The sequence below is a fragment of the Podarcis cretensis genome (assembly GCF_951804945.1).
Source record: "Podarcis cretensis genome assembly, chromosome: 8".
NCBI lineage: Eukaryota > Metazoa > Chordata > Lepidosauria > Squamata > Lacertidae > Podarcis > Podarcis cretensis.
In genome coordinates this window covers 29353647-29381582 of record NC_137177.1, presented here as the reverse complement: position 1 = coordinate 29381582, position 27936 = coordinate 29353647, and the positions used below count along the sequence as shown (strand labels likewise).

Here is a 27936-nt window from a genome sequence, read left to right as displayed (position 1 = left end):
TGGGGGAAGGCAAAACAACACATTTTTTGAATGCAATTCAGAAATCAAAGTTAGAGAGGTCACACTCATTCACACAAGTGCCACTGGGATATTTAGCGGGAATGGGTGCTCTCTCTGATGGTCAGCCTAGAAAGCAGAATGATGGGCAGGTGGAGCTAAGCAAGATGGAAGCTTCCACTGATCCTAGGGGTGCAGAGGTCTTGCCCACAAATGGGTCCCTCTAGCTGGAGTTCTTACACATTTTCTGCCTGGATCTGAGCTGCTTCTTTTGTACCTTGCAAGGTTACCCAGTGCATGGCAGGCTGATTTGCACCATAGCAACCAATTATTAGGCTGCTTTTTTCTGGGGGAGACTTAAGTACCAGGTGTGGGGAACTTTGGGCCTTCCAGATGTTGCTGAACTACAGCTCCCACCATTCCTAGCCCTTGGCCATGCTTCCTAAGACTGATGGGAGCTGTAGTTTATTAACATCTGGCAGGCCAAAGGTTTCCCACACCTGAACTATTAACTGAAATGTTACCATGCTTCTGAAGTTTCTGCTGGGCCTGTGACTTCCAAGTATGATGGCTCTTGTCTTGTTACTGGTGGCTTTATGGTGGTGCTGTAGAGGCAGTGTTCTAACATTCAGTTTGTGATAGTAAGCAGCAGTTCATTTCCCATGCTGACTTCATTGCTTTAGTATTTTTCAGCTGGAGTCACAATCCACTTAGGCCATTTATGCACAGGGTTAATTGGGACATTAAAGGCAGTGGTAGCAGTAAGAAAGATGGTAGGCATATGGGGATATAAAATTACAATTGTGGAGGCATAGCATATTATAAAATACTTAGCTCCATATATCACACTGTACACTTGTACAACTTTTCCACATTACCAATCACTCCCTTGCAAGGTGCAACAGCTGAAAGAGCACCACCTAGAAAATGCCCCCAGAATCCTCTGCCAGGTGGCAAGAATTTTACAACAGACAACTCAGTGTGGAAAGTTTTTAAAACCACTGCATTTAAGGTGCTGGCAGCGGGAGGTCAAATGAGGTAAAATCCACATTTAATACGCACCCCCCCCCCAACAAAATCCTCAGCATTTTGCAGGTTCAGCTGTAAATAGTATGCCTTAGCGAAAAGAAGGCGGTTGGCAGCCTCCTTAATGAAGCAGTAATGTAGTTCATTCAGTCTTGCAAACAAATGGTTCCTACGAAAAGGTTACACAACTTCTGGTGGCTTTAATGGCAGATCGACAAAATCTTCCACAACTAGTTTACTGCAGTCTTGATGCCTGTATTCAATATCCAGCAGCTAAATGTGGAAACTAAAAACAAAGAAACATTATTGAATTTTTCTATGAGGAAAGGTTATAACATCTAAGGCTTTTAAGTTTAGAGAAAAAGTGGGTAAGAGGGGGCACGGTAGAGGTTTATAAAATTAAAAACGGCATGGAAAGTGGATAGAGACTTCCGGTCGGCGCCAGCGCTTAATGGCGGTCCGAGCCTCGAGCTCCGAGGCAGGACTGCTCCGTTAGTTCGGGTCTTACCCGCTACGGCAAGCGGGGGACCCCTAAAATCACAGGCGCGGAGCCTGTGAACAAAGGAGATTCGGTGGGCACCCTTTGCGCCCCCCGGTACTGTGAGGGAGCCTTTTTAAAGGCTTCTGAGCGGCATCGGGGTAAGCGCGGTGCTGAGAGTCGTCACCCAGCTAGCGGAGTGAAGCCGCGTCGCCATGAGCGGAGAGCGCCGATTCCTTCCTGCAATTGGAATTTGACCACAACACCCGTGAGTAAGATTGGAAAAGTAACGGGACTTTAAAAAAAAAAAAATTGGCTGAAAACGGGAAAGGCAAAAATTAAGGAAGTCTGCCTCCCCGGAACTGCAGAAGGAATAAAGCAACGAAAATCAAGCTGCACTTAAAGGGAACCTTTCTAATTTTTTTAAGCTGTCAAACTGACATCGGACTTAAAACCTCCCCCCAGATTGGCAGGAGAAGGGGGGAAGGGATCGGAACGTTGTTAATCTGCTGGAAAATTAATGGAAAATTAAGACCTTCCATTGCCAAATCCCCTGGGGTCGGGCTGCCCAAACAAGACACCGGGACGTGGACTGTCAAACTTTGAGAAGTGGGGACTTGTTTGCAAAAAAGTTATCGGACCTTAGATGTACTTTGCTGCATTTTGGCCACATAGAAAAATAGAGACATTACAATTTGGACATTGGAAACTTTTGGCTACTGTTATACTTCCTTGCTTCTTTGTTTTCTTCTATCTCTGCCATTTGGATACAATTGAATGCTCCCTCTAGAGGGCTCTATCTGAAACTGTTGCACTTGAAAAAGTAACAGTGGGATTTTCCACTTGGGAATCAACTCTGTGAAAACGACCTTGAGGATATGAGTGCCCCTACAGAAGAGATAGTAACAAGGCAGAAAGCAAAACAATCTCACAAGAAAAGGGCCTCTATATCAGGAACTGCAGCTGTGCAGGAAAAAACACCAGCTTCTATGGATCCTATGACTCAGGCTCTACTTAAAATAAATCAATCCCTGGAAGCATTGACAAAACTTTCGACAGAGAATTCTAAAAAATTAACAGAGTTGACAACAAGGTTGGATGTGAATACGGCTAGTGTTGCATCGAACACAGATTCTATAAATAGATTAATTCAGGAAAGTTCAGAAACACGAAAGATTGCAGAAAGTGCAAAAATAACGGCTGAAGAGACAAGGGAAAAATTTGGGCCTATTATTAAAAAAGTGAATGAGCATGATGCAGCCCTCTCCTTACTGGAACTTCAACGTAAAGAGAAGAATTTAAAATTTAGATTGGTGCCTGAAGGGGAAGGGGACAACCTTGTGAAATTTCTCACAGAGAACATCATAACTTTTTGGCAGGAGGAATGGGAGGAAGATGAGGAACTTGAGATAATATCAGCCTTTCGACTGGGTAGAAGGCAGGACAAAAAACCAAGGGACTGCCTAATTACATTGAGATCAAAAGAAGAAAGAGATAGAATATTGAATTTGCATTATCAAAAGGCATTGGTGATCCAAAATTGTCAGATACAGATTTTTAAGGACATTCCTAAATACATTTTAGAGGTGAGAACATATTACAAGAGTTTAGTAGACCTGCTGAAGAAAAACACTATACCATTCAGATGGGAGTTTCCACAAGGATTGTCCTTTAACTTCAATGGAAGGAAGATTAAAATAAAAACAATTCAGGACAAAGAACTATTTCTAGAGAAGTATCTGGAGGATCTGCAGAAAGGAACCGTGGAGGAGAGGGAACCACCCGATATAGCAAATTTGTCATTTGGACTTTCACTACCACCATCGGAGGAAGAGCAGAAGCTTGGAGCAGTTGGAGGAACAGCTACCTAAATACAAAATGTCTCTGCAACTCCTTAGTTGGAACTGTAATGGTTTGAACCTTCCTAGGAAAAGAAGACAGGTTTTTCACATTTTGAAGAAAGAACAATTAGACATAATATGTTTGCAAGAAACCCATATTGCCAGGATACACAGGAAATTATTAATAAATAAGAGACTCGGTCAAGAATTCATCTCATCAGACAAAGTAAAGAAAAGAGGTGTGGTGATCTATGCAAAGGAAAAGTTGGCTCCAAAATTAATATTTAAAGATGAACAAGGAAGATACCTGGCAATTGAAATACAAATTCAAGGAGAAAAGATATTAATTGTGGGAGTTTATGCCCCAAATGAAGGGAAGGCTGAATTTTTTAGGAAGTTGCATGAGACATTAGTTGACTTTTTAGATTATAAAATCCTAATGATGGGAGATATGAATGGAGTTGTCTCAACAAACATGGACAAAGCACAGAGACAAGTGATCTCGAAAGAAGGGAGACTACCAAGGATCTTTTTTGAAATGACTGAAACAATGGACTTGATTGACATTTGGAGAACAAAGAATCCTTTAGAGAGAGAGGGAACTTTCTTCTCAGAAGCAAAAATGACATGGACAAGAATAGACCAAATTTGGATTTCTAGTAGTCTGGCGTCAAGAACAAAAAAAGTAGAAATCTGCCCAAAAACGTGCTCCGACCATAATGCGGTCAAGATGGAGATGAAACTAACAACAACTGGTTCCTTTAGATGGAGAATGAATGACACCCTATTCAAGGACGAAGAGATCCATAAGAAGGCCCTTAAAACATTAAAAGATTACTTTGAGATCAACAGGAAAACAGATGTGGAAAAAAGAATAATTTGGGACGCAAGCAAAGCCGTGATGCGAGGTTTCCTAATTCAACAAAATTCTATTAAGAGGAAGCAACAAAATGAAAAGAAGGAAAAAATTTTAGAAAAAATAAAAGAAGGAGAGAAGAAGTTGAGGTCCAAACCAAAGTCTCATGAGATTTTGAGAGAAATAAAGTTTCATCAGATGCAATACATGGAACTCATGAACCAACAAATAGAATGGAAGATAAAGCAAATGAGACAAAAAACTTTTGAATCAGCGGATAAATGTGGGAAACTTCTGTCATGGCAATTGAAAAAAAGGCAGAAAATGAATACGGTAACAAGTTTAGAAATGGATGGAAAGATTATCCACAAACCCAACGAGATCAACAATTGTTTTCAAAGCTTTTTTAAGAAATTGTATGCACAAGGGCCAACCAACGAGCAAGAAATAGAAGAATTCATCAGAAAATACGGTTTACCAAAAATCTCAGAACAAAGTAAAAGGATCTTAAACGAGGAAATAACAGAACAAGAAATAGAGGGTGCCATTCAAAATATGAACTTGGGAAAATCACCAGGACCAGATGGCCTGACGGCCAAATACTACAAAATGCTGAAAGAATGGCTGATACAACCATTGAAGGAAGTTTGCAATGAAATTTTGAAGGGGAAAAAGGCACCTGAATCGTGGAAAGAGGCTTTCATCTCACTTATACCGAAAACAGAGACTGAGAAGAACCAGGTTAAAAACTACCGCCCTATATCTTTACTCAATGTGGATTACAAAATTTTTGCAGACATTTTGGCAAAAAGATTGAAAAGAGTGTTGGCAGAAGAGATTCATAAGGACCAAACAGGCTTTCTCCCAGGTAGACATATGTCAGACAATGTGAGGAACATTATAGACATTTTGGAGCTGCTGGACGTTGACATTAATAGGAAAGCAGTTTTGATTTTTGTGGATGCGGAGAAAGCCTTTGACAACATTTGTTGGACTTTTATGAAAAAGAATCTCCAAGGGATGGGGGTAGGACAAGGTTTTGAAAACGGTATAGGTGCAATATACTCTCAACAAAAGGCCAAATTAATTGTAAATAACGTGGTAACAGAAGAAATACCTATAGAAAAAGGTACACGACAGGGCTGCCCAATATCCCCTTTGCTTTTTATATCGGTCCTGGAGGTTTTGTTAAACATGATTAGAAAGGACCAGTTGGTTAAAGGAGTTCAGGTCGGAGTTAGACATTATAAATTAAGAGCATTTGCAGATGACCTAGTATTGACTTTGCAACAGCCAGACACTAGTACTAAAAGAGTATTAGAACTAATTGAAACATTTGGTCGAGTAGCAGGTTTTAAATTGAATAGACAAAAAACGAAAGTGTTGGAAAAAAATTTAACAATGGAAGAAAGAGAGAGTTTTCAGAATGAAACAGGTTTGGAAATTACAAAAAGGGTAAAATACCTGGGGGTAAACTTAACATCCAAGAATGTGAACTTATTTAAGGATAATTATGAAAAATGTTGGTCAGAAGTTAAAAAGGATCTGGAAATATGGTCAAGGCTGAAACTTTCCTTGTTAGGCCGAATCGCTACTATTAAGATGAATGTATTGCCTAGAATGCTGTTTTTATTCCAGACGTTGCAGATTGTGGACAAGATGGACTGTTTCAAGAAGTGGCAGAAAGACATATCAAAATTTGTCTGGCAGGGCAAAAAGCCCAGAATTAAATTTAAGATTTTAACTGATGCAAAGGATAGAGGGGGGTTTGCCCTGCTGGACTTAAGACTTTATTATGAATCAGCAGCTTTCTGCTGGTTGAAACACTGGCTACTTCTTGAGAATACTGACATTTTGGATCTGGAAGGGTATGACAACAGTTTTGGTTGGCATGCATATTTATGGTATGACAAGGTAAAGGTGTATAAAAGTTTTAAAAACCATATTGTAAGGAAAGCATTGTACAACGTTTGGATTAGATACAAAGATTTGTTGGAAAGTAAAACCCCTAGGTGGGTGTCACCAATGGAAGCTAGGGAAGTAAAAAAGCTTAATATGGATTCTAAATGGCCAAAATATCATGAGATCATAGAATACGATGGTGAAAGGGTGAAACTTCAGAGTTATGAGAAACTAAAACCTAAGGTTCGAGATTGGTTGCATTATTATCAGATAAATGAGACGTTTAAACAGGACAGGAAAATAGGATTTCAGAAAGAGAAGTCAAAATTAGAAACAGAATTGTTGGAACCCAATACTAAGAATTTATCAAGAATGTATAACTTGCTGTTAAAATGGAATACACAGGATGAAACGGTGAAATCAGCTATGATCAAATGGGCACAAGATATAGGTCATGATATCATGTTTGCTGACTGGGAACAATTATGGACCACCGGTATTAAATTTACTGCATGTAATGCTTTAAAAGAAAATATTATGAAAATGATCTACCGGGGTACATGACCCCAGTCAAGCTAGCAAAGATTTATCATTTGCCTAATAATAAGTGTTGGAAATGTAATGAGACTGAAGGCACTTTCTACCACCTTTGGTGGACCTGCCCAAAGGTTAAAGCTTTCTGGGAAATGATCTATAATGAAATTAAGAAGGTCCTTAAGTGGACTTTTCCTAAGAAACCAGAGGCTTTCCTTTTGGGTATGGTGGGCCAAGTGGTGTTAAGAAAGGATAGGACTTTCTTTATGTATGCCACTACAGCAGCAAGAATTCTACTGGCAAAGTATTGGAAGACGCAAGAATTACCTACTCTGGAAGAATGGCAAACAAAGGTGATTGATTTTATGGGACTGGCCGAGATGACGGGCAGAATCCGGGACCAGGGGAAAGAGACAGTGGAAGAGGACTGGAAGAATTTCAAAATATATCTTAAAAATAATTGTAAAATTGAGGAATGTTAAGATGTCAGGGGGTAAGAAGTAAAGAATTGCAGCAGTAAACAAAAAAAAAAACTTAAGAAATATTTACGAAAAGGAATTAAGACAATGGACTTAAGGGTTGCTAAAGGATTATTAAACAAGGATGCAGGGATGGGGAGGTATGGGGAAGTCAAAGAAAAAAGGTTATGAACCGATGAGTATGAAGTTATATTGTGTTATATTGCTGTTTATTATCTGTGTGGAAAATTAATAAAAATTATTATAAAAAAAAAAAAAAGGAAAGTGGATAGAGAACAGTTAGCACAGTGACTAATAGCTAGTGTGAAATTTAAAAACTTACCTCCCAAAAAGCTTGATCATCAAAATACTTTGTTATAGGAGGTGTTTTCCAGAATTCAAAAGTTAGTAAGAAACCTAAGACATTGGGAAAAGAATGCAAAACATGTACTGAAAAGTGACAAACTTTTCCCAAAATACCTTTCACTGTACCCTCTAAGGCCCCATATGCACTATACACGGAAAGCAGTAACATACAACTTTAAATAGTAATGGCTTCCCCCAAAGAATCCTGGGAACTGTAGTTTGGTAAGGGTGTTGAGAGTTGCTAGGAGACGCCTGTTCACCTCAGAGTTGCAACTCTCAGAGCAGTTTAACAGTCAATCTCTCCTCCCATGGAACTCTCGGAATTGTAGCTCTGTGAAGGGAATAAGGGTCTCCTAATTGTACTCAGCATCCTTAAGAACCTAGAGTTATGAGGATTATTTGGAGAAAGCCATTACAGTGGTACCTTGCTAGACGAATGCCTCGCAAGACGAAAAACTCGCAAGACGAAAGAGTTTTCCGTTTTTTGAGTCGTTCCGCAAGACGAAATTCCCTATGGACTTGCTTCGCAAGACGAAACGTCTTGCGACTTCTTGCGAGTTTGTTTCCTTTTTCTTAAAGCCGCTAAGCCGTTAATAGCCGCTAAGCTGTTAATAGCCGCTAAGCCGCTAATAGCCGTGCTTCGCAAGACGAAAAAAACGCAAGACGAAGAGACTCGTGGAACGGATTAATTTCGTCTTGCGAGGCACCACTGTATTGTTTAAAGTGGTATGATACCACTAAACACATAGCTCGGGCCTAAGTTCACCATTGAAGCACATCCTCCAACCGTAGCTATTTGACAGTTGGAACACTAGTTTTTCGCTTGATAGACCTGTATGAACATATATGGAGGAATTACAACTTTAAAATTATAGGCTTGCATCCCCTAGGCCCATTAAATAAATGAGGCAGGTAAGTGATGTCTCTCTTAAGCCTAAAGTGTGGCATAGGCTGTGTACACACCAGAGCATTAACATGCACATAGGTCATACAGATCCAAGTTTACCATGTGGCACTTTAGCGCATATTCATCCACACATGAGTGCTTTCAGTTAAATTCTTTTCCCATCTACATTAGTGGGTGGTGCTTGATGGGGTATATTATCACTCAGTTTGATCCAGGGCAAATTCTCCTGCTTCTTTGTTAGTTTCTACATCTACTGACATTATCAAGCATTCTTGAAGTTTTCTTTGCTTCCTTCCTCCTCTGCTACTCCACATATCCAGTGGATCATCCAGTCTAGCCCCTTGCTTGGTGCAGCATTGAAAAGGTACAATGTGTGTCCATTGAGCAATCAGACACCAGTAGCATTCAAGGAAGGGAGAGGCTTTAGCTCCATAGAAAATCACAAAGAGTGTTTGCGATAACAGACCTGTAATGAGTCCAGCCATCAGACCCAGGGAAATGATCGCGCAGGATGCACCAAATTCAGTCAAAGCCAAATAACCCATTCTGAAAATCACAACAACAAAAACCATTCACAAACCAGTCAATACTTTACCACTTATTCAGTGCTACAGTCTTGGTGTTTTTCCATAGGCCTTACACTCTGTTATTGATGGGGGAGAATTCCGTGTGATCCACAATTCATATAATATGAAGTGATTTAATTTGCATTTCCAAAAATATTTGCATGAATCAAAACATAACCATTCTTTGACATTTGCACTTCTCTGAATTTTGCTATTCTGCTATCCCAGCAAGCATGTGCTAAAAAAACTATATAAGGAATGAGTGTGCCTAAAAATGTATATACAAAAATGCAACACATTAGAGAAAATGGTTTGCAAACATGTTACATTAGGCAAAATTGCATACAAAATATGTAAGGGGCAATGTGTGATATGATGCTGGCAGTTTTTTGTGAAGACTATCACAAACTGCAGCCACCTGGACCAAAGAGAAAATTAAAGGAACAAAATTTAGAAGATTAATCCTTCCTTACTATCTCTGTCTGCTGTTTTTAAACTTTCTCTATGTAGAGAGCCCTTTTCATACCAGCTAATCTTACAAAGAGCTCCTTCACAATTGCCATTGAACCACAGGACACTACAGAGAAACTGGAGGGCACACACTTCAAGTGTATTACTACTGACCAAGATCTTTCCACTGACTTGTTTGAATTGAATTTTTGCTAGATAATGTCCAGTACTACAGTGGATAGTATTTCCTCCCCCCCCCCCTTGCCTTTAAAACTTTTTAAAATAAAACCCTCAAGGTGGTGCAAGGTTTCTGTCTACAGCTTTCTGTCTACACACTTCCTGGCGGGGCCCAATAACTATCTCTTGAAAAGTTCAGAGGAGATAACATTTGAGAGAGAGGTTCCACCTACCCTTCTAGGTCTTCCTGGCTGTCTATTAGGATAAGAATAATGCGAGTGATCCCTCCAATCAAACTGGGCAAGCCAAACGTGTAAAGAACTCCATGGGTAGCATGAATCCTGAGCGCTGGTTCCAGGCGCTTCTGAGTTTGATGGGAAGGGTACATGTGAAAAACACAAATGCTGTGTAAACACCATAAATTCAAAGCACATTTCAATCATGCAACTCCCCCAAAAGGAACTGTAATTTAATTTCACGCAGCTGCAATTCCCAGCACCTTCAATAAAGTTCAGTTCCCAAGAATCTTGGGCAGGAAGTAGTTTAAATGTATGGGATGTGTGCAGCCAAAGAGTCGTGTGAATAACCTTGAACACTGCAAATCAGAAGGTAGCTGTTGAAGGGCTTGTGGGCTGGCTATAAACAGGACTGTCTTGTCTGCCACAATGCCATGGAAGCACAGAGAGCGGGACAGTGCTTAGCAGTAGATAAGGAAGGTTCAGTTTCTGGCATTAAGTAACTTAGAGCAACAAGACTGGAAAAGACTAGCATATGTTGAAAAAGACCCAAGAGAGTTTGTGTGGTATAGTGGTTTGCAGCCAGAACAGGACCAAGAAGACCAAGGTTCAAATCCTCAGTCAGCTAGGAAGCTCACTGGGCCAGCCACAGTCCCTCAGCCTATCCTACCTCACAGCATTGATGTGAGTATAAAATGGAGAAGGAGGAATACCATTTATGCCACTTTGACCTCCTCAGAGGAAAGGTGGGGTATAAATGTAATAATAAATAAAATGGATAGGGTTTCATAACCAAAAGAGTCAAGGATTCCCCAACTGTTCTGTAAGATGACATGTGCAGGTCTCCTTGGGGCTGGCCCTACCATTAGGCAATGTGAGGAAGCTGCCTCCAACAACAGATGTTTCAGAGACAAGAACTTTAAGCACCATCCCACTAAACCTGCCTGCTGCTCTCAGATGAAGATGAGGCTCGGTCTTATCACCACTGTTGAAATGAGAGTTAACTGCCAAACTGACTGGCTTTTGCACAAGGAATGGGGGAGGCGCCATTTTGCCCTTTGCCTCAGGCAAAAAAATGCCCGATCCTCCTTGCCCACAATCTAAAATGGGATGGTTCAAAATGGGAACTGTTACCTGTAAAAAGGCAAAGCCAAGTACAGAGCCTGCCCCAGCTGCCAGACCTAAAGTCATCGCAATCCAAGGGTATTGGATGATGGAAACTGAGAAGCCAACAGCAACCCCACCAGCCAGAGTGGCATTCTGGATGTGGGCCTGTAGAACAAGCAAAAGAAGAAAGTGAGGAATGAAAAAAGTTGGCTGGAAACGTTTTACTGGTGAAAAACGCTGGTGTGTGGGTGGGTGTGTAGATGTTTGTGTGGGTGCGTGGGTGCATGTCTTGAACCAGGATTACCAGCAGCCAGGCACCAGTTAGGCTGCAGAACCAGCCTGCCCACCATGTACCAGCAAATTCAAGTTGCGCAGTTCTAGCTGACCATTAGGTCTTGTGCAACAAGCAAGTTTCCCCAGAAGATCAGACTTTCTGCGATAAGGAAAGTGATGGGGACCTGCACTGGAAGTGTGAGACGGGCACTTGCTTTGATGCACGCATTCTCCAGTCTCCACGCAAACAACTGAGAGGGAGTGCTCATTAAAAAACCAATGAAAGCAAATATGCAAGCCATTCAGGATGATTTCTCAATAAATAGGTTGCTTGGAAGTGCAAGCATCTCCCTTCCGCCTGTCTCTCTAGTTAGGAGAAAGTCCCTCTAGAACAGGGGTCTGCAAACTTTTTCAGCAGGGGACGGGTCCACTGTCCCTCAGACCTTCTGGGGGGCTGGACTATATTTTTTTTGCAGGGGGTGAACGAATTCCTATGCCCCACAAATAACCCAGAGATGCATTTTAAATAAAAGCACACCTTCTACTCATGTAAAAACACCAGGCAGGTCCCACAAATAACCCAGAGATGCATTTTAAATAAAAGCACACCTTCTACTCATGTAAAAACATGCTGTTTCCCGGATCGTCCGTGGGCCATATTTAGAAGGTGATTGGGCCAGATCCGGCCCCCGGGCCTTAGGTTGCCTACCCATGCTCTAGAAAGTTAGAGAACAGAAACTTCTAACTTACCATGTGGAACGTCCCATCACTACTGGTAGCCTTCGAGAACGCAAATGCGGCCACAGCACTTGTAGCCATTGCAAAATAGGTGTTGTAAATGGCAACCATTTTTTCCTCTTCATTCTCTAGCAACAGAGCATTGAAGCTGGGCCAGAACGTCCAAAGGAAGAGAGTACCTAGTGAACACCCACACACAAAAAGAATAATTAGTGCCCTCTTGAACCCATTAAATACTTGCTTTTGTTGGAAGTGACAGGGTGCAACTCAGCTTGCACTGTATCGGCTAATGTATCTGCATGAGAAAAGGTAGATAGAGGAACTTCCAGGCTTCCTATATTGTCCTGCTTGTGCCTGACCTGTTGATCTTCCTGCAGGTAATCTTATGATTGCAGACCTCACTTCCTCCTCACCTTCCCCCTTCTTCTCCAAGACCCCATATGAGAACAGATTTATTTTGAGATTTGTCCTGTTGAGATGCCAGAGCAAGCGTGGCTCAATTAGCCAGGGAGAACTAGGATCTTTCCTATCAAACACATATTTCCAACAATAAACATTAGCTTTGTTACTTTCCTAATCCTGGAGTCCCAATGAGATTGTATCTAGCGTACAAAGAGAGCTCCTCCAAAGGGCATTCCATGTTCAGTTAAGATTCTGCTAAGCATTCAACTCCAAATGCTCACAGACTGGGCAGCTGGACCTGAACTAGCACCAGGAAGGCTTGGGCTTGGATTGGTAGGCCCCAATACAAGAGGAAGAAGCAAAAGAGAAGGGAAAGCCTGAACTGGGGTTAGTGGAGGGGGCTGTCTGTGCCTTGACTTCAGCCACTTTAGAAGGGAGAGAAGGAATGCTGGCTCCCCATCCCCAGACCTTCCAGCAGAGCAGAACGCCTCTGTGGAGACAATGGGCAGCCGAAGGGGGAGGCAGCTCAGGAGGGGGCTGCAATTGATCAGGCACCTGAACGGGAGGGTGCTGTATTGTTGCCTAGAACCAGGAGCTGCCTCCACGGATGGGAGAAGACCCACCAACCCCAAAGCAGCATGCGGTGGCAATCCCAATTTCTGCAAAGTGATCGAGCCCCACCAGTGAGTGCACCGCGTCTCATCTTCAAAAGCTTGGCAGGTGGGGGAGTGGCAACTATTGGGGCATCTTCACTGCTTCCATCCAGTTCTGACATTACTGCCCGACAGGGCCGTCTTAAGCATATCCGGCACCATGGTGCAAAGATCCCACCAGCGGAGCCCCCCCCCCCCCGCCCATTTCCCAGAGTTGTCAACCTTTTTGTAAGGGGAGGGACTCCAAAGTTGTTGACTTTTTTTAGGAAAGGCTGCTCCCGCCCTCGCACTGCTGCTCTGTGCTACTCGCATGCGGCCGGGCATCGGCTCCCGCAGTGGGATCATGGTGTGGGGCTGGGCAGCCGGGTGGCACGGGAGGCAGGCGGGGGTCTCGTCCGGGGGCAGGGACAGGTGACGTGAGCTGGGCCGTCCGTGTTGCCCCAGCAGAGAAGCACACACACTCAGCCACAGTCTCGCCATCCTTGCTTGGGGAGGGAGGGAGGGGAGGAGAGAGCGTGACTGGGGGGGGGATTGGGCAGGGGAAGGAAACGCAGTCCGTGTGAAGGAGTGCAGAGGTGGTGGGGGGCAGTGGGAGGAGGCAGGCTCCGTGCAAGGGGGTGGTGAAGAGGGGAAGGAGGGAGGGGCGCTGGGGGCAGCAGTTGCAGCGTATAGCCTCGAGCGCGGGGGTCTTTCAAGGTAGAGTGGACGGGGGGCTGGGGAGTGGTGGTAGAGTCACGTTTATTATGCGCAAAGCTTGGGATGCAAGCACACACCATGCAGCCAAGGAGGTGGTGTGTCGCTTAACCAGTGGAGAGAGCTCCGGACTGCGGGAAAGCATCTGGAGCCTTCTTGCCTCCGATGGGTGCAGGAGGCTCGCAGGCACAAAGCCCCCGCTCCACCTCGCTTACCTCACCACTCTCCCCTCCCCGAACTCTCCGCCTGGCACCCTCTACTGCTTGGCGCCCTGGCTTGCTGCGCCACTACGCCCAATGCTAAAGACGTCCCTGCTGCCCGATTCCTGCACTCCTGAATCATGGCTCTTGAACTCTGGGCCTGCTGCTGAGCCTGTACCATTATGTGCCTGAATAAAGATCCCTTCCATACCTACACATTAGTGCATCTGTTTGCATGTATTGGCTGCGAGCCAGGACAGCTTCAACCAGATTGACATGTGCTGCCAATGTCCCCCCAGCCTGAGGATGTAGCACTGCCATCCTCAGACTCAGAGGTCTCTATCGCAAAGGCCCTTGTGAGACCAGAGTCTTCCCTGCTCTGGTGGAACAAAAGAGTGATTAGGCTGCCTAGGGCCCTTTAACTGGTAAGTCGCTTTACAGCAAGGGCAGGGCTGCAATATAGATGCACCTGCTGTGGTTATTTTGAGCTCAGTCCTCATTTGATGGCTGCTGAAGCAACATCATAGTGCTGCTCTCCTACAGAGCAGCTTGAGCTTTACATCCAGCCATAGCCCTGTCTTGCACCAATGGATGGGTGAATCTGTCCGTTGCAGTTTCTCTCGGTTTCTTGTTTTTCTGAACTTAAATTCAGTTCTCCACATGTATGCGGAAATTTGAATTTAAAGAAGAACAGCCACAGAATTCCTGCAGGCTCTTTCTCAGAAACAATGCACAATCTGAAGGAGGACTTCCTGCATTTATTATTTTTTTACATTTATATTCCAAGTTGTTTTCCTTCATGGAGCCCAAGGCAGTGTAAACAAAGTTCCCAGGAAGTCACCCATCCAAGCACAGACCGTGCCTAGACCAACTTAGCTTCAACAAGGTAGTGGTCTCATGTGACCATCCCCAGAGGCACTATGTTGCCTTTGGTCCAGCAGTCCTTCCCAACACCCCAGGAGTGGAGCAAGAAATTTGCAACCATTTGTTTACCACTACTGCTTTGGGCATTAAACAAACAACAGAATAAACCTATACAGTATTCAAGATTCAGCCTATCAATCATCCCGCACATGGCAAAACAAACACTGAGCCAAGAAGATATGTAACCGGATCTCCCACTGAGGTATTATGTTTGCAAGGAAACAACAGGTGCGTGTTGCTTGTAATTTATTGCAGCCACGGGAGGCAGGCGGGGATCTGTCTGCAATAACCGCAGTGAAGAGTTGACCACCAAGGAAATTTCATGCCTATCAGCAAGTTCAAGACAAGTGTCAGGCTCAGAAGCTGCAGCTTAAAGTACTAGCAACAGAATCTCCTGTGTTCTTCCTCTGTCAAGCTGCTCCTCTAACCCAGGGATGGAGAACCTTTTCCAAACTCATGGCAGCATTCCCACCTGGGCAGAAGTGGGTGGAGTCGCCACAATAGCTTTCCAGCAGTAGTGCCACTGCTGTTTACCAGGAGAGGGACAGGAGAGATAGAGATGTTTAAAAAACAAAACAGGAGTGGAAATGTTCGCCTATTCATCCCATGTCTGAAACGGAAATCAATCAAGTAAACACGACTGATATCTACTGTTTTTGCTCTCAGCCCATCAACAATATGTGACTAATTAATTTGCATGGTGCTTCCCTTGCGTTGAAGTGAACAGGGTGGAATAACATAAACTACGTAATTAATTAGGTAAGTTTTGCAATTTCGCCACAGTAAAACATGACACAAATCACGTAATTTTGGGCAGAAGGTAAACTGCAGCAGAACAGAAACAGAGTTGCTGTGTTAGAAACTGAGATATGAAAGCTAGGAGCTAAATGACACCTTAATCCTAGGTTATGGGTGCAACAACGGAATGTCTAGGCGCACTTTTTTAATAACAAGAATACAAAGCTGAAAATGAATGAACTGCAGCTAAAAATATTATGTTCGTTTTTCACATGACATGGTCTAGTCCTTCCTCTGCCCACCTCCCTAATATTTTTAAGAGGGTCTCTTCTCCAGTCTTCAGAGAGTAGCTGGAAGTGGGGAGGCAGGAAAAGGTCCTCCTTTCCTTCTACTCTGCAGTTTTAATCTGAAATCTTAGGCGCAGTACTGTGCCCTGAGCTCAGAAACTGCTCACGCTAATGATATTCCCTGTCACAAAATGCGCATGGAACAATGGGAGATTCAAACACTATAAAGCTAAATGCGATGGATACAGGGTGTAATGGGAGGCGATGCCTTCTTGCATTCCCATGGAGGGGTTGGGGCTGTGCCACACAGTGGCGGAAGCACCAAGATTGCCTCCACTGGTGGGCCATGCAGCCCTGACTTTAACCCTCTCAGCTTGAGGCTGCAATGCTGTTGCTGGGAGGTTATTGCTGCAGTTCCACCCCTCTGGGCGAGCACAAAATAACTGCCATGGGTAGCAAAAGAAGAGATGCTGGTCCTTTGCACAAGCGAGTACTGTGCTCGTGGCACTTTTATCAATATGCGAATACTGACACCTCATTTTTACAAAAAGAAAAAAGCCATCATCATCATCATTATTATTGCCATATGCATTAATTTTCCAGGATAGCGTAAAACAGCCTAACACAAGTGATGATGCATATTTCAGCAACATGGCCCTCAATGATTCTGCTCCAATTGTTTTTTGGAGAGGGAAATTTTCACCTAATCACAAGTTACACACACGACTTTTGGCAACCTGGGCCTGTGGGATGGGCGGTTCCCTACACCAAACACTGTTCTGCTATGCAAAAGGCATGCTTATCTGTATAAGCAGAAGGAAATGTCTCTGAGACCCAACCTCACTCTAACACACGCGCCACCCATTAACGTTGTAGCACCAATCAAGCCATGACTCTCTGGCCAGGCGAGAAATATGGAGAGACTGGAACTGCACTTTGCAGCTCAATTAGCGGAGCATGTCACTTCTGCCAATTAAAAAAAACCTCTGGTCTTTCTGGGCTTTCTGGCACTTTTCCTTGCAGGCTTCTTGTCTCTCTGTGTCATTCTATAAGACTGTTTCCATGAAGGTTCAGCCTGAAGAGCACATACAAATGTGTTTGTATTTATTACACTGAATCTGGCTCTTCAAGCTGAAGGCAATATCAGATCACTTTAAACAGCCATGGATTCCCCCAAAGAATCCTGGGAAGTGTAGTTGTTAAGGGTGCAAGGAGTTACGTGACCCCCACTGTCCTCACAGACCTACAACCTCCAGAGTGGTTTAATCCCTCTTCCCGGGAAACTCTAGGGACTGCAGTTCTATGAGGAGCATAGGGGTCTCCTAACAATTCTTGACATCCTTAATGGTGAAGAAGACTGGCCAGGTGGCAAGCTTTCCTGCTCAATTTGCTGCCCAGGTGCTGCCGATGGGCAACTTCAAGGTCCCTCCGTAGGTTTCTTTCTCTTTAAACTAGGCAGCCCTTCAAACAAAGGACTCCTTCAAACAGATGGCTGTAAAAGCAGGACACATGGTCACTTTACCCCCAGGCAGATGCCCCAGAAAGATATCCATGATATCAAAAGCTGTTGAGAGATCCAGCAGAACCAAGAGATAGGCTTAGTGCGAGGCAAAAGTCATCCGCCAAGACAAATAAAGTTCCAGAACTGGGCCTGAACCCAGATTCCATATAGTCACAGCCATGTACATGCCATACATTTAATGCACCGCCCCTACTGAATCCTGAGAAGTGCAGCACCCTTAAACTACAGTTCTCAGGATTTTGGGGGGAGTTGGGATGTGCTTTGAATGCGCTTGAGATCTATAGTGTGTATGCAGCCTGAGTTTCATTTAAGAACACTTGAAGTTGAGTCACCAGAACTATACACACACCAAATATTGTCAGATCTTTGTTGAAATCAAACTCAGAAGTCAAATGCCAGCTGCTGAATAATGTATCCTACTATGTCAAATGCCACATTTCAACATCAACATCCACTGGGGAAAATTTCTCAAAACATATTTGTTTCAAGCTCCAGTAAAGAGATTTGTTTGACCTCCCACCCCTGCCTTAGGACACTGATGAAAACAGCTTACCCAGCATTGCAAACACATCAGAGGCAGGCTTTGATCTTTCTTTCTCAACTTTTGGGTGCAGTGAGGAATTGTAGAGGAACCCGGAGACAGTGGAGCCAAAAAATGCCCCAAACAAATGAACATGCATCAAGCTGATGTGGCTCTTAATCTGTAGACCACAAAAAAACAAAAACCAGTCACCATTTCAGGGTGGAATGTATTCTGTGGGGAACTGGATGCTGGAATGGACAGGACTTTAATCTGATTCAGCCCAGCTCTTCCGTTAATATATATTATGTGGGAACTGCAATAAAAACGTTGCAGCGTGCTCCATGTGCCTGCCAGCCAGCCATCTTTGCCTTCTCCCATATCCTATTCCTCTCTCTGGTTTTCTGTTTTCCACCCAAACAGACCCACTGAGGCTGCTCCACCCTCACTTTGCAGGGTATTCCCCCTCCAAAGTTATTTTGACTTCTGCAAACTCTGGGTCCCCCCACCCCGGCAAATCTGCATGGGCTGTGCTATTTTGCCTACCCACTCAGGGAACTGAGCTTAAAATTAATATACAGGATTAGACAATGGTGTGGAAGAGGGTTATCTATCAGTGGCACAATAGCTAAACAGAATCTCCATAGTTCAGAGCAGGGGTCAGGAACCTCTGGCTCACCAGGGGATCCAATTTGGCCCACGAGGCCATTTCCCCAAAGCCACACCCCTGTCAATCAGCTAACATCACTCATAACTTCAGGTGATGGGTGAAAATGCAGGGTTCAATTGTGCTGGGAACTGGCACACACATCCAAGGCAAGCAACCCTGGTTTGTTGGTTTGTTGGCAGGCATCAGCTGTGAGAGGGCCTGCTCATGATGGGGAGAGGAGAAAGAAGCCCTTGCCAACCCCATACTTGGTGCTTGGGGAACGCTGTGCCAGGGATTTTGACAGGTGAGCAGGACGACCCACCTATCAATCATGTGGTGCCATAATGACATCATGTGATTGACAGGTGGGTTGCCCCTGCCCACATGTTAAAGTTGGCCTATGGGGTGGAGCCAGATAAAGTTCCAGGGAAACAAGCCACTTGTTGCTGAGGGCTTCCCATTGGAGCTTCTCGCTGGCGGGATACAGGATGCTGGACTAGTAGTCCTCTGGTCTGATCCAGCGCCAAGGGTTGGTAATCAAAGCTACTAGAGGCCAGCAACCTTAAGTCTTATGACACAGAGAGCCACTCTCAAGAAAGGCTGCCTTGGCAGTTAATGCCAATTAGGGAAGATGGCAAAACAGGTCAGCTGTGCTTGACCTTCAGATACCCCAAAGGGACGGTTCCAGAGGGGGAAAGGCCTCTGGAAATGGGAAGCTGCAGCAGAATCACCCACCCCATGCCTTGTCTCAGAAGCAAAGAGGTTTCTATACATACCCCCAGAACATCCACAATGATCCATCTGTTCCCAGCGAAAACAGCCACCTCCACCATAGCCATGCAGATTAACTGCATCAGGTTGGCTTTGCCGAGGATCGCGCCAGCTGAAATCAGCACCGCAGTAATACTCATAATGGCTGCCAAGATGCTTTGGGAAAAGAAAAAGGAGAAAGCAGTATTGTCTGTAGCATCATTTTAGAGTGCTGAAGAAGCCCCCTCCTCCAGACTGGGAGACTGTGTGGTATCCACAAATAGGATGTGCAGACAGAGTGGATATAGCCAACTAACTTGTTCCATCAGCACAAGCATCTCCAATTGTGCATCAAAATTTCCCCCTCTCCTCTCCCCACGCTTCCTGAACCTCCATAAATCTCTAGAGGATTCCATGAACTCCCATAACAGATTTAGGGGGCATGTAGGGGGAGGACAGGGGATGGGGTTCTCCTGCATGGAAGTTGTCATTGTTTTCTCTTCAAGCCCCTCCTGCTTCTAGGAAACAGTGGGGCAGGGGAAGGCAGGGATTTGACTGGCACACCCCACATCTCAGCAGCCTCTTCCTCCACTTCTGACAGGTTCTGTGCCCCCGCCTCTGCCTGCTCCAACTCTTCCTCTTCCCTGCCGCCCTGGTTCCTGCCTCACAGGTGGCACCAAACCCCATAAATCTCTGGCCCTATCTCCTGGGTCAGTCTCCAGTCCCCTTGCCTCTGCCACTCACACGTCAGAGCCCTGACATGGCGCCTGGGATGACACACAAGAACGTCATCTAAAAGCAAAGCCAAGACTGCATTTTCTCCAGAAGTAGGGCTTTAATTATATGGACATTTATGGCAACTTAATAAATTAGTTGATTAATCCACCAAATTTCATACGATTAATCAATCTTTTTTATTACTCAGGTGACAGCTGGTCAGGCAATCTAATTGTTTAACCCATCTGCAATAAAATAAAACAAAACTTACATAAAACTCTGTGTATGTGTGTGTGAGAAGTATCCATAGCTGGGGAAATCTTTTACAAGTGATAGTTTGCTCCTCCTGTTTCCCAGTTAGCTAGAAACCTCTGGATTCTGCTTCCCAGGCCAGGGCCTCTACTGTCTATTGCAAGGGTGAGGAAACTTTGGCCCTTCAGATGTTGGTGAACTACAATTCCCATCAGACCCAGCAAGCATGGTGAGGGATGAGGGGAGCTGTACTTGAGCAACATCTGGAGGGCCAAAGATTCCCCACCCCATAGCTATTGGGTTTAGCTAGCCCTCCACTGGGCCTGTGTATTGATTTAGGCTGCAGATGGTCCACAGTAAATTCTGAGGAGTTTCACAAGCCTGAAAAAATTCTGAGTATCCAGAAACTGCCGAGGGTGTCACTAGGGGTGGCGCCAAATCTTTTCCTAAATGCCTTGGGTGCATCAGAGTCAGTAATGGATTCAGGGGAAATTGAATTGAAGGATGATCTGCATTACTGGCTGGATATTAATTTGAGGGAATAAATTAACTTTAGATGACTTTATCTGGATATGATTTGGGGATAAAGAATCGGGTACTCGAAGGAAAATTTAATTGATTTGGAGCAAGCTCTGTTGGGTAATGAACTGAAGAGGAAATTATTCGGGTTGATCTGCTGGGTTAACTAACTGACAAATGTATCTGAGGTGATTTGGATGAAAAACGCATTATCTTGCCTTCTGCGACTTTTAAATTTTAAATTTTGCATCTTTACATGTAAATTGGCATGTGCAAAATTTTCACAAATGTGCATCTATGAGTCTATACTGCAAATCTTGCAAGTACCAAACAATGCCCCCGAAGAACTGGGTTTTTTGCATTGCTTGCATTGACCTGAATGTTGAAGAATCATTTCATTTAAAGAAAAAAAACAAAAACACCAATAGAGATTTATGCTACAGGTGAGATGAAAAGAGCTGCAGATGCCCTGACAATAAGGTATAATACATTCACTACTCCACTCACTCAAACACTTATTTTCTAGCTTAGACTTTGCCAAACTAGCACCCTCCAGATGTTTTGGGCTCCAAGTCCCATCAACCCCAGTCCCAAACATCTGGAGGGTACCAGGCTCACAAAGGCTGCTCTAGCTAATAAATGCAGGTGTGTGGGGGTTTGTGTTTGGAGCACACCAGGAAGGAAGACGAAGCACATCATTAAGAAAGGAAACAGGCTCATTCATTTTGAGTTCAGCTCCTTGATCGTTCTGGTTGCCGTCATAATAAACAGCTATGAGGATGGGAAACCTAGCATTATTGTTTGCTCTGTGAATGAGAGGGAGGAGGGAGGGAGCGAGAGAGGGAATGAGAGAGAAGAGCAATATTTCTTGGTCTCCAGCTGCCCATGTTTCAAAAAAACATTCTAAACTAAATCCATAAAGCCTCAGACATAGCAACTACTGGTCAAGGCAGGGCCCTGTAAAGCGTGTTATCTACCTTTGCAGATTTATCTTCACTTGCCCATCTGAGAAATGGAAAATGAAGCCATTCACGATCAAAGCCCACTGCACTCCAAGGGCTGCAAGGAAAAGGCTGAATCCAGCGCTGCTGAAGCCGTATCTTCTCAGGAAGGACAGGAGGAAGGCGAAGCCCAAGACCACCATGATGTTGACATCTTGAAATGCTGCGTGCAACAGAGGCCATTATTCATTTGTTATTTACATTTGTTTGTCGCTTTTTACATGCGGACATAAACACACTCCAGATGTAACTCATCAAATACTAACACTACTTAAAATAATGCAATCAACTTATTCTCATTTGGGGGAAATCGAGCCTCACCCTTGGAGACTCTCCCCAGCCACTTAAGTATTTGCTCAATTAACCTACTAATTAAACAGAATAACATCCTCAACCCTAATTTCAATTAACAAGCAGGCTTACCTGGGTAGATCGCAAGGTCTTTTTGAACACTTTGATGGTCATATGAAAAGAAAAAGAAAAATATAAGGATGAAAGCAGCTTCCAAAAAGAAAATGAGCCCAGGCAGGCGAATCCGGAGACTTGGAGGATACTGAGAACGCATCGTGTGTCCATGAACTACAGCATTTCAAAAGGGAAGTGGGTGTTAATTCCTTGAGTTAAAAGAGAGAAAGTAGCAGAGAAAGTCTGAATGTGATAGCCAGAAGGCATTAAGTCCTTATCTAATGCCGCCCAGGAGAGCAGGCCAATCTTCTGTTGCTGGGTATTTTGACTGCTGTGGGGTTGCCTTGTAATCTGAGGTTGTGGGATAAGGCTGTGCTAGAATGAGGGCTCTTTTGAGTGGTCAGAATTATTCCAGAGGAATTCACGACTAACTTAGGTTCATTAATTTCAGTGAGTCTGAGCAGGGCTAGCACTGGATACATCCCAATAACTATTTGATATGGAAAAAACTTTCATGGCCCAGATGCATGGAGTGTGATGTTCAGTTTTCCAGTACAGTGGTATCTTGGTTTATGAACTTAATCCATTCCGGAAGTCCGTTCTTAAACCAAAGCAGTCATAAACCAAGACATGCTTTCCCATAGCAGCAGGGGACTCAATTTACAAATTGAACACACTCAAGACGAAGTGGAACATGTTATGTTTCCAAGGCAAAGTTCACAAACCAAAACACCTACTTCTCACTTTGCAGTGCTCTTAATCCAAGTTGTTCCGAAACTAAGCTGTTCTTAAGCCAAGGTACCACTGTAAAGAGAAAAGGTGTGTATGTAAAGCTGGTGTTAAATGATAATGGAATAATAATACTGTAGTAATAATAATAATAACAACAATAATTTATTACTCTGCCCATCTGACTGGGTTGCCCTTTGGGCAGCTTCCAACAGAATATAAAAAACATAACAAAACATCAGACATTAAAAACTTCCCAACGCAGGGCTGCCTTCAGAAAGTCATATAATTGTTTATGTCTTTGACATCTGATGGGAGTCCAAAAGAACAAGCTTGCATCAAAATTGCACTGTCAGTCATTTGTGAACCGCTCTGAGATCTTTTGATGAAGGGCAATATATAATTTTTTTTTAAAAAAAAAGGTTAGTGCAAGGATTTCTGCTTGTGTAGCAGAATTCCCCCCCCCCCATGAGCCCCTAAAACCTGCTCTGGGTGTTTCCCCAACCCTTTGAAGCAGATTTGGAGAAGCTGCTGAGCGCATGCAGACAGAAAAGAATTCCATTGCACAAATACTTGTGCTAATGGAATGGGGGCATTAGATACTACCCACAATATGTGGTAATTGAACTGGACCTTTCATGTGCACAAAATGAGCTTTCATAGCAGCTGCAACTGTTGACAGCACAATCATCTTAGTATTGCTGAGTGAAGTGACAATTCAATTAAGATTGTAGGCACATGCAAGATGAGCACCCTGACCATTGATAACAGCAGTGATTGATGTCAGTAGAATCATCTTAGCATTCCTAAACAAATTAATACCCGTAGTGAGACTAGAAACCATTGTCTCCATTGAGAACGGAGTGAATATAATAGAAAGGTGAAGTAACAGGGGCACAATCCAGTGAGATGTTCTCTGGAGCAATCATGGGAAAATTGAAATGGGCAGCTCCCATCTGCTACTGCCATAAGCCTGGGCCAAGAAACCAGCTGGATGGGTGGGGACTGGCACTATCAGTGGGCTCTGCTTTCTGAGGATGCTGCATGCTGCCACAGGCCTTGGTATGGACCGCTTTCATTCACTAATTTATTTATTTATTTCAATTAGGGATCGGGGGAGAAATTTTGATTCAGTTCACAGTCACCCTTCGAAATTTGCACTTCTCATAATTTTGCAATGCTGCTATCCAGCCAAGTAAAGTGCACCAAAAAGGTACTAGGGTAAAATGTGCATAAAAATGCATGTTAGTGAAAATAACATACACAATTGCAGCATATGATGGAGAATTGCTTTCAAAAATGTGTATGTAAGGCAAAATTGCATACAAAAAATATGCATATTAGAAATTCACGCTAAGATGCTGAGTTTTCACAAGGATTTTACAAAAAATTGCAAATTGATGTGGAAATAATAATAATAATTTATTTATACCCCGCCCACCTGGCTGGGTTTCCCCAGCCACTCTGGGCAGCTTCCAACAGAATATTAAAAACACAATAAAACATCAAACATTAAAAGCTTCCCTAAACAGGGCTGCCTTCAGATGTCTTCTAAAAGTCAGATAGTTGTTTATTTCCTTGACATCTGATGGGAGGGCATTCCACAAGACGGGCAACACTACCAAGAAGGCCCTCTGCCCGGGTTCCCTGTAACCTCACTTTCACAGTGAGGAAACTGCCAGAAGGACCTCAGTGTCCGGGCTGAACGATGGGGATGGAGACGCTCCTTCAGATATACCGGGCAGAGGCCGTGGAGAACTCAACTTGAGTTTGGAAAAATGAGAAACAGAGAAACCAAAATTCTCCCATCCCCAATGGAGGAAAAGTATTGTTGCACACCATCCCAATCTCCTGAGTGGTGCAAGATTCCAGGGGTTCCAGGTGCCTGTCCAGGGTTCGTGCTTCCTTTTGAATGTGGGACAGCAGAGACTGTGGTGTCTTTGTGATGTGTTGTTTATCTATACATATATACCACCTGAGCCTACAATGGAGGGGTTCACAGCAGGTCTTGCTTCTCCTATAGCCACGGCCTTGGATTCCAGCAGAAATCTGGCATAGCCTTGTCTCCTAGCTGCACAGCCTGCTGGCTTCTACATTATCTACCACAATTCTGCCGTTGCATTTCTAACAACCAGAGTTTTGAGGTACATTTGTTATCCGACATAGAACCACTTCCTTTGTTACCTTAATAGCTCATACTTTTATATATATATATATATAAATTTTTTATTAAACTTTTCCATAAAATCTCCAATCATATAAAATTCCACATCACATATTTTAACTTATTGGACCTCCCTCAACTTCTCTGACAATCATTCGTAGTTAAATTTCTATCTTCACATTCCTTAATTTTGATATTGCCTTTGAATACAATATTTCTGTCCTCATTTACATTCTTGCAATATTCCTTAATTTTTCACAAAGCTTCTTTAAAACACACTAGCGTTGTATGTTCCTCACATACAGTTTTCAAATATTCTCTAAATTTCCCCCAGTCCTCTAAAAACTTATGGTCCCTTTGGAATCTGATTTTTCCAGTTAGTTTATCCAGTTCTGCATAGTCTGTTAATTTTGTTCTCCATTCTTCCACGGTTGGTACTTCTTCTTGTTTCCATTTTTGAGCCATCAATGTTCTCGCTGCTGTTGTTGCGTACTGAAAAAGTTTACAGTCCCTCTTATTTATGTCCGTTCTAGTTATTCCCAGCAGGAAGGTTTCTGGTTTCTTAACAAAGCTATATTTCAGCATTTTCTTTAACTCATTATATATCATTTCCCAGAACCCCTTTACTTTCTTACATTCCCACCACATATGCATAAATGTACCTTCTTTCTCTTTACATTTCCAACATTTGTTACAAGTTTTGTACATTTTTGCTAATTTGGCTGGTGTCATATACCATCTATATACCATTTTCATGATATTTTCTTTTAATGTAGTACATGCTGTAAACCTCAAATTTCCATTCCATATTTTTTGCCAGTCTTCCATATCTATATTATACCCTAGATCTCTGGCCCATTGAATCATTACCACTTTCACTTCCTCATCTAACGTGTGCCATTCCAATAAAATTTTGTACATTTTTGAAATTATCTTACAATCATTATTAACAATTTCTGTTTGAAATTTTGAGTCTTTTTCTTTATATCCTTTTTCTTTCACATCCTTTTTAAACATATCACTTATCCGATAATAGTGCAACCAATCATATACATGTTCTTTTACTTGCTCATATGGTTTCAATCTCCATTTCTCTCCTTCTTTCACCACCAAATCTCCATAAGTAATCCATTCACTCCTCATATTAATTTTTTTAACACCTATAACCTCTAATGGGGATAACCAATGTGGGACCCCCATTTCTAATATATTTTTATATCTGTCCCAAACTTCAATTAGCGATCTCCGGAAGATATGGTTTTCAAACGATTTGTAACCCTTTTTCTTTTCTTTCCATAGATGCGCGTGCCACCCAAATCTGTTATCAAATCCTTCTAAGTCCAGTAGTTTTGTGTTTTTAAGTTTTATCCATTCTTTTATCCAGCAAAGACATGATGCCTCATAGTATAACTTCAAATCTGGCAGGGCGAAGCCTCCTCTTTCTTTTGCATCTGTTAATAATTGATATTTAATTCTCGGCTTTTTGCCCTGCCAGATATATCTTGAAATCATTCTTTGCCATTCCTTGAAAATCGTCACTCCTTTTAGTATTGGAATCATCTGAAATAAGAATAACATCTTTGGTAGCACCGACATCTTAATCATTGAAATTCTACCCCAAAAGGATAGTTTTAACCTTCCCCATACCTCCTAGCTCATACTTAAGGTGGTCATTACCTCACCAGGGAGCTAGCCTGGCTATTCCAGGAACTGCATTCACGCTGGATCTAAGACTTGGAAGGGGGCTCAAGCATACAGCCCACCCTCTGCAAACTCATAACAGTATCCTTGTTTGAAGCAGAAACATTTCCATTTGTGTTATTGACTGTGAGCCATCTACAGACCCTTGAGAAAAGCTTCCCGGCCACCAAATAAACATTTTCATGATAATTAGCTTGTTTCTATTTTGTCCATACATGAGTTATTGGTTACTTTTCTGTATCTCACTCTTCTTCAGTCAAAGAACCCAAGGAAGCCTCTTATCTAGGCCTGGCTAGATTCAGACCTGCTGAGTTCCCTTAAAGCTGCTGTATCATTGGAAGGCCTTTTCTGTACTGATGCTGCCGTAATCGACAAGTGGCAGCCCCTTCCACAGGGAAATCAAACTGTATTATTCTCCCCAAGTGTTTATAACATTCTTACAGGATGCAATCCTAGCCCCATTCACCTGGGAATAAGCCCCATTGAATTCAATGGGACTTACTTTCTTTGTAAATGTTTTCAGGGTTGCAGTCTTAGTCTGGAGCTCAGCCGGCTATGAACTTCTTGGTTTTACTGTTGACTTATTACTGCTCTAACGATTGTTGTTGGCCACTTAGGGCAGCTCCATTTGCAGGAGGAAAGAGGAACATAAAAACTCATTAAAAAGGTTAAACAAGGTGCCTTCCCGTGATGCAGTTCTTCTCTTCTTTCGAAGACGCTGCCACGTCCTAGGCATGTCTACTCAGAGGCGAGCACCGCTGTATTTAATGGGACTCACTTACCTCTAGAAAAGCATGAATAGGCATGCAGCCTTGCCGCTGAGTAGACATGCACAGAATAGGATCGGGCTGTCAAGCTGCGATGCTTTATAATCGCTTTCACATGCGAGGCAAACTGTATGGGACTTACTTCAAAGCAAAAAACGCTCAGGGCCTGGGGCATAACAGCATTTTCTCAACTGGCAAAATATTTACCCACATAACAAAACTTGGCTGGTAACTAGGAATACACCCAGCTCCTCCCTTGGCAGAGAGCAGCAGCTACTGCTGCTACCTTAACAAATGCCTATCAGGGGAGAAAGGTCTTCTTTGAGTGGCCAAGACTCAGTTTCCCGTGTCACTTTACTTAGCCGTTACACCCAGTCTCACCTCTCGCATTCTCTATTGGTCCTCCTTAACACCATTTATTCAAGTCAGAA

The 27936-nt window shown here is 43.3% G+C and overlaps 1 protein-coding gene across 7 annotated transcripts; it reads right to left on the bottom strand.

The window, feature by feature from the left end:
* LOC307222463 (RH-like protein) lies at positions 1 to 27936 on the bottom strand. Of its 7 annotated transcripts, XM_079987775.1 has the most exons (13): positions 27648 to 27878; positions 27241 to 27360; positions 22882 to 22948; positions 22163 to 22191; positions 21716 to 21902; positions 19277 to 19427; positions 17885 to 18032; positions 11925 to 12091; positions 10929 to 11066; positions 9792 to 9922; positions 8832 to 8911; positions 7436 to 7509; positions 1 to 1309 (listed from the first exon to the last, which is right to left on the bottom strand). In XM_079987775.1, coding segments are annotated over exons 2-13 (1200 nt in total). In that variant the 5' UTR covers positions 27242 to 27360; positions 27648 to 27878; the 3' UTR covers positions 1 to 1282. The 7 variants fall into 7 exon arrangements, with proteins under 7 accessions (XP_079843901.1, XP_079843897.1, XP_079843898.1 ...); XM_079987771.1 differs by lacking the exon at positions 27241 to 27360 and having other exon boundaries at positions 27521 to 27878; XM_079987772.1 differs by lacking the exon at positions 27241 to 27360 and having other exon boundaries at positions 9792 to 9919; positions 27521 to 27878.

What these genes read in the sequence shown, in the direction of transcription:
- LOC307222463 (XM_079987771.1), bottom strand. Translation starts at nt 27,680, where the DNA reads ATGCCCCAGGCCCTGAGCGTTTTTTGCTTTGAAGTAAGTCCCATACAG. An exon ending in CTATTCATGCTTTTCTAGAG is followed by an intron (nt 22,949 to 27,520) that starts GTAAGTGAGTCC and finishes TTCTCTTTACAG; the next exon opens with TGGTACCTTGGCTTAAGAAC. An exon ending in TCATTGTGGATGTTCTGGGG is followed by an intron (nt 18,033 to 19,276) that starts GTATGTATAGAA and finishes TGTGGTCTACAG; the next exon opens with ATTAAGAGCCACATCAGCTT.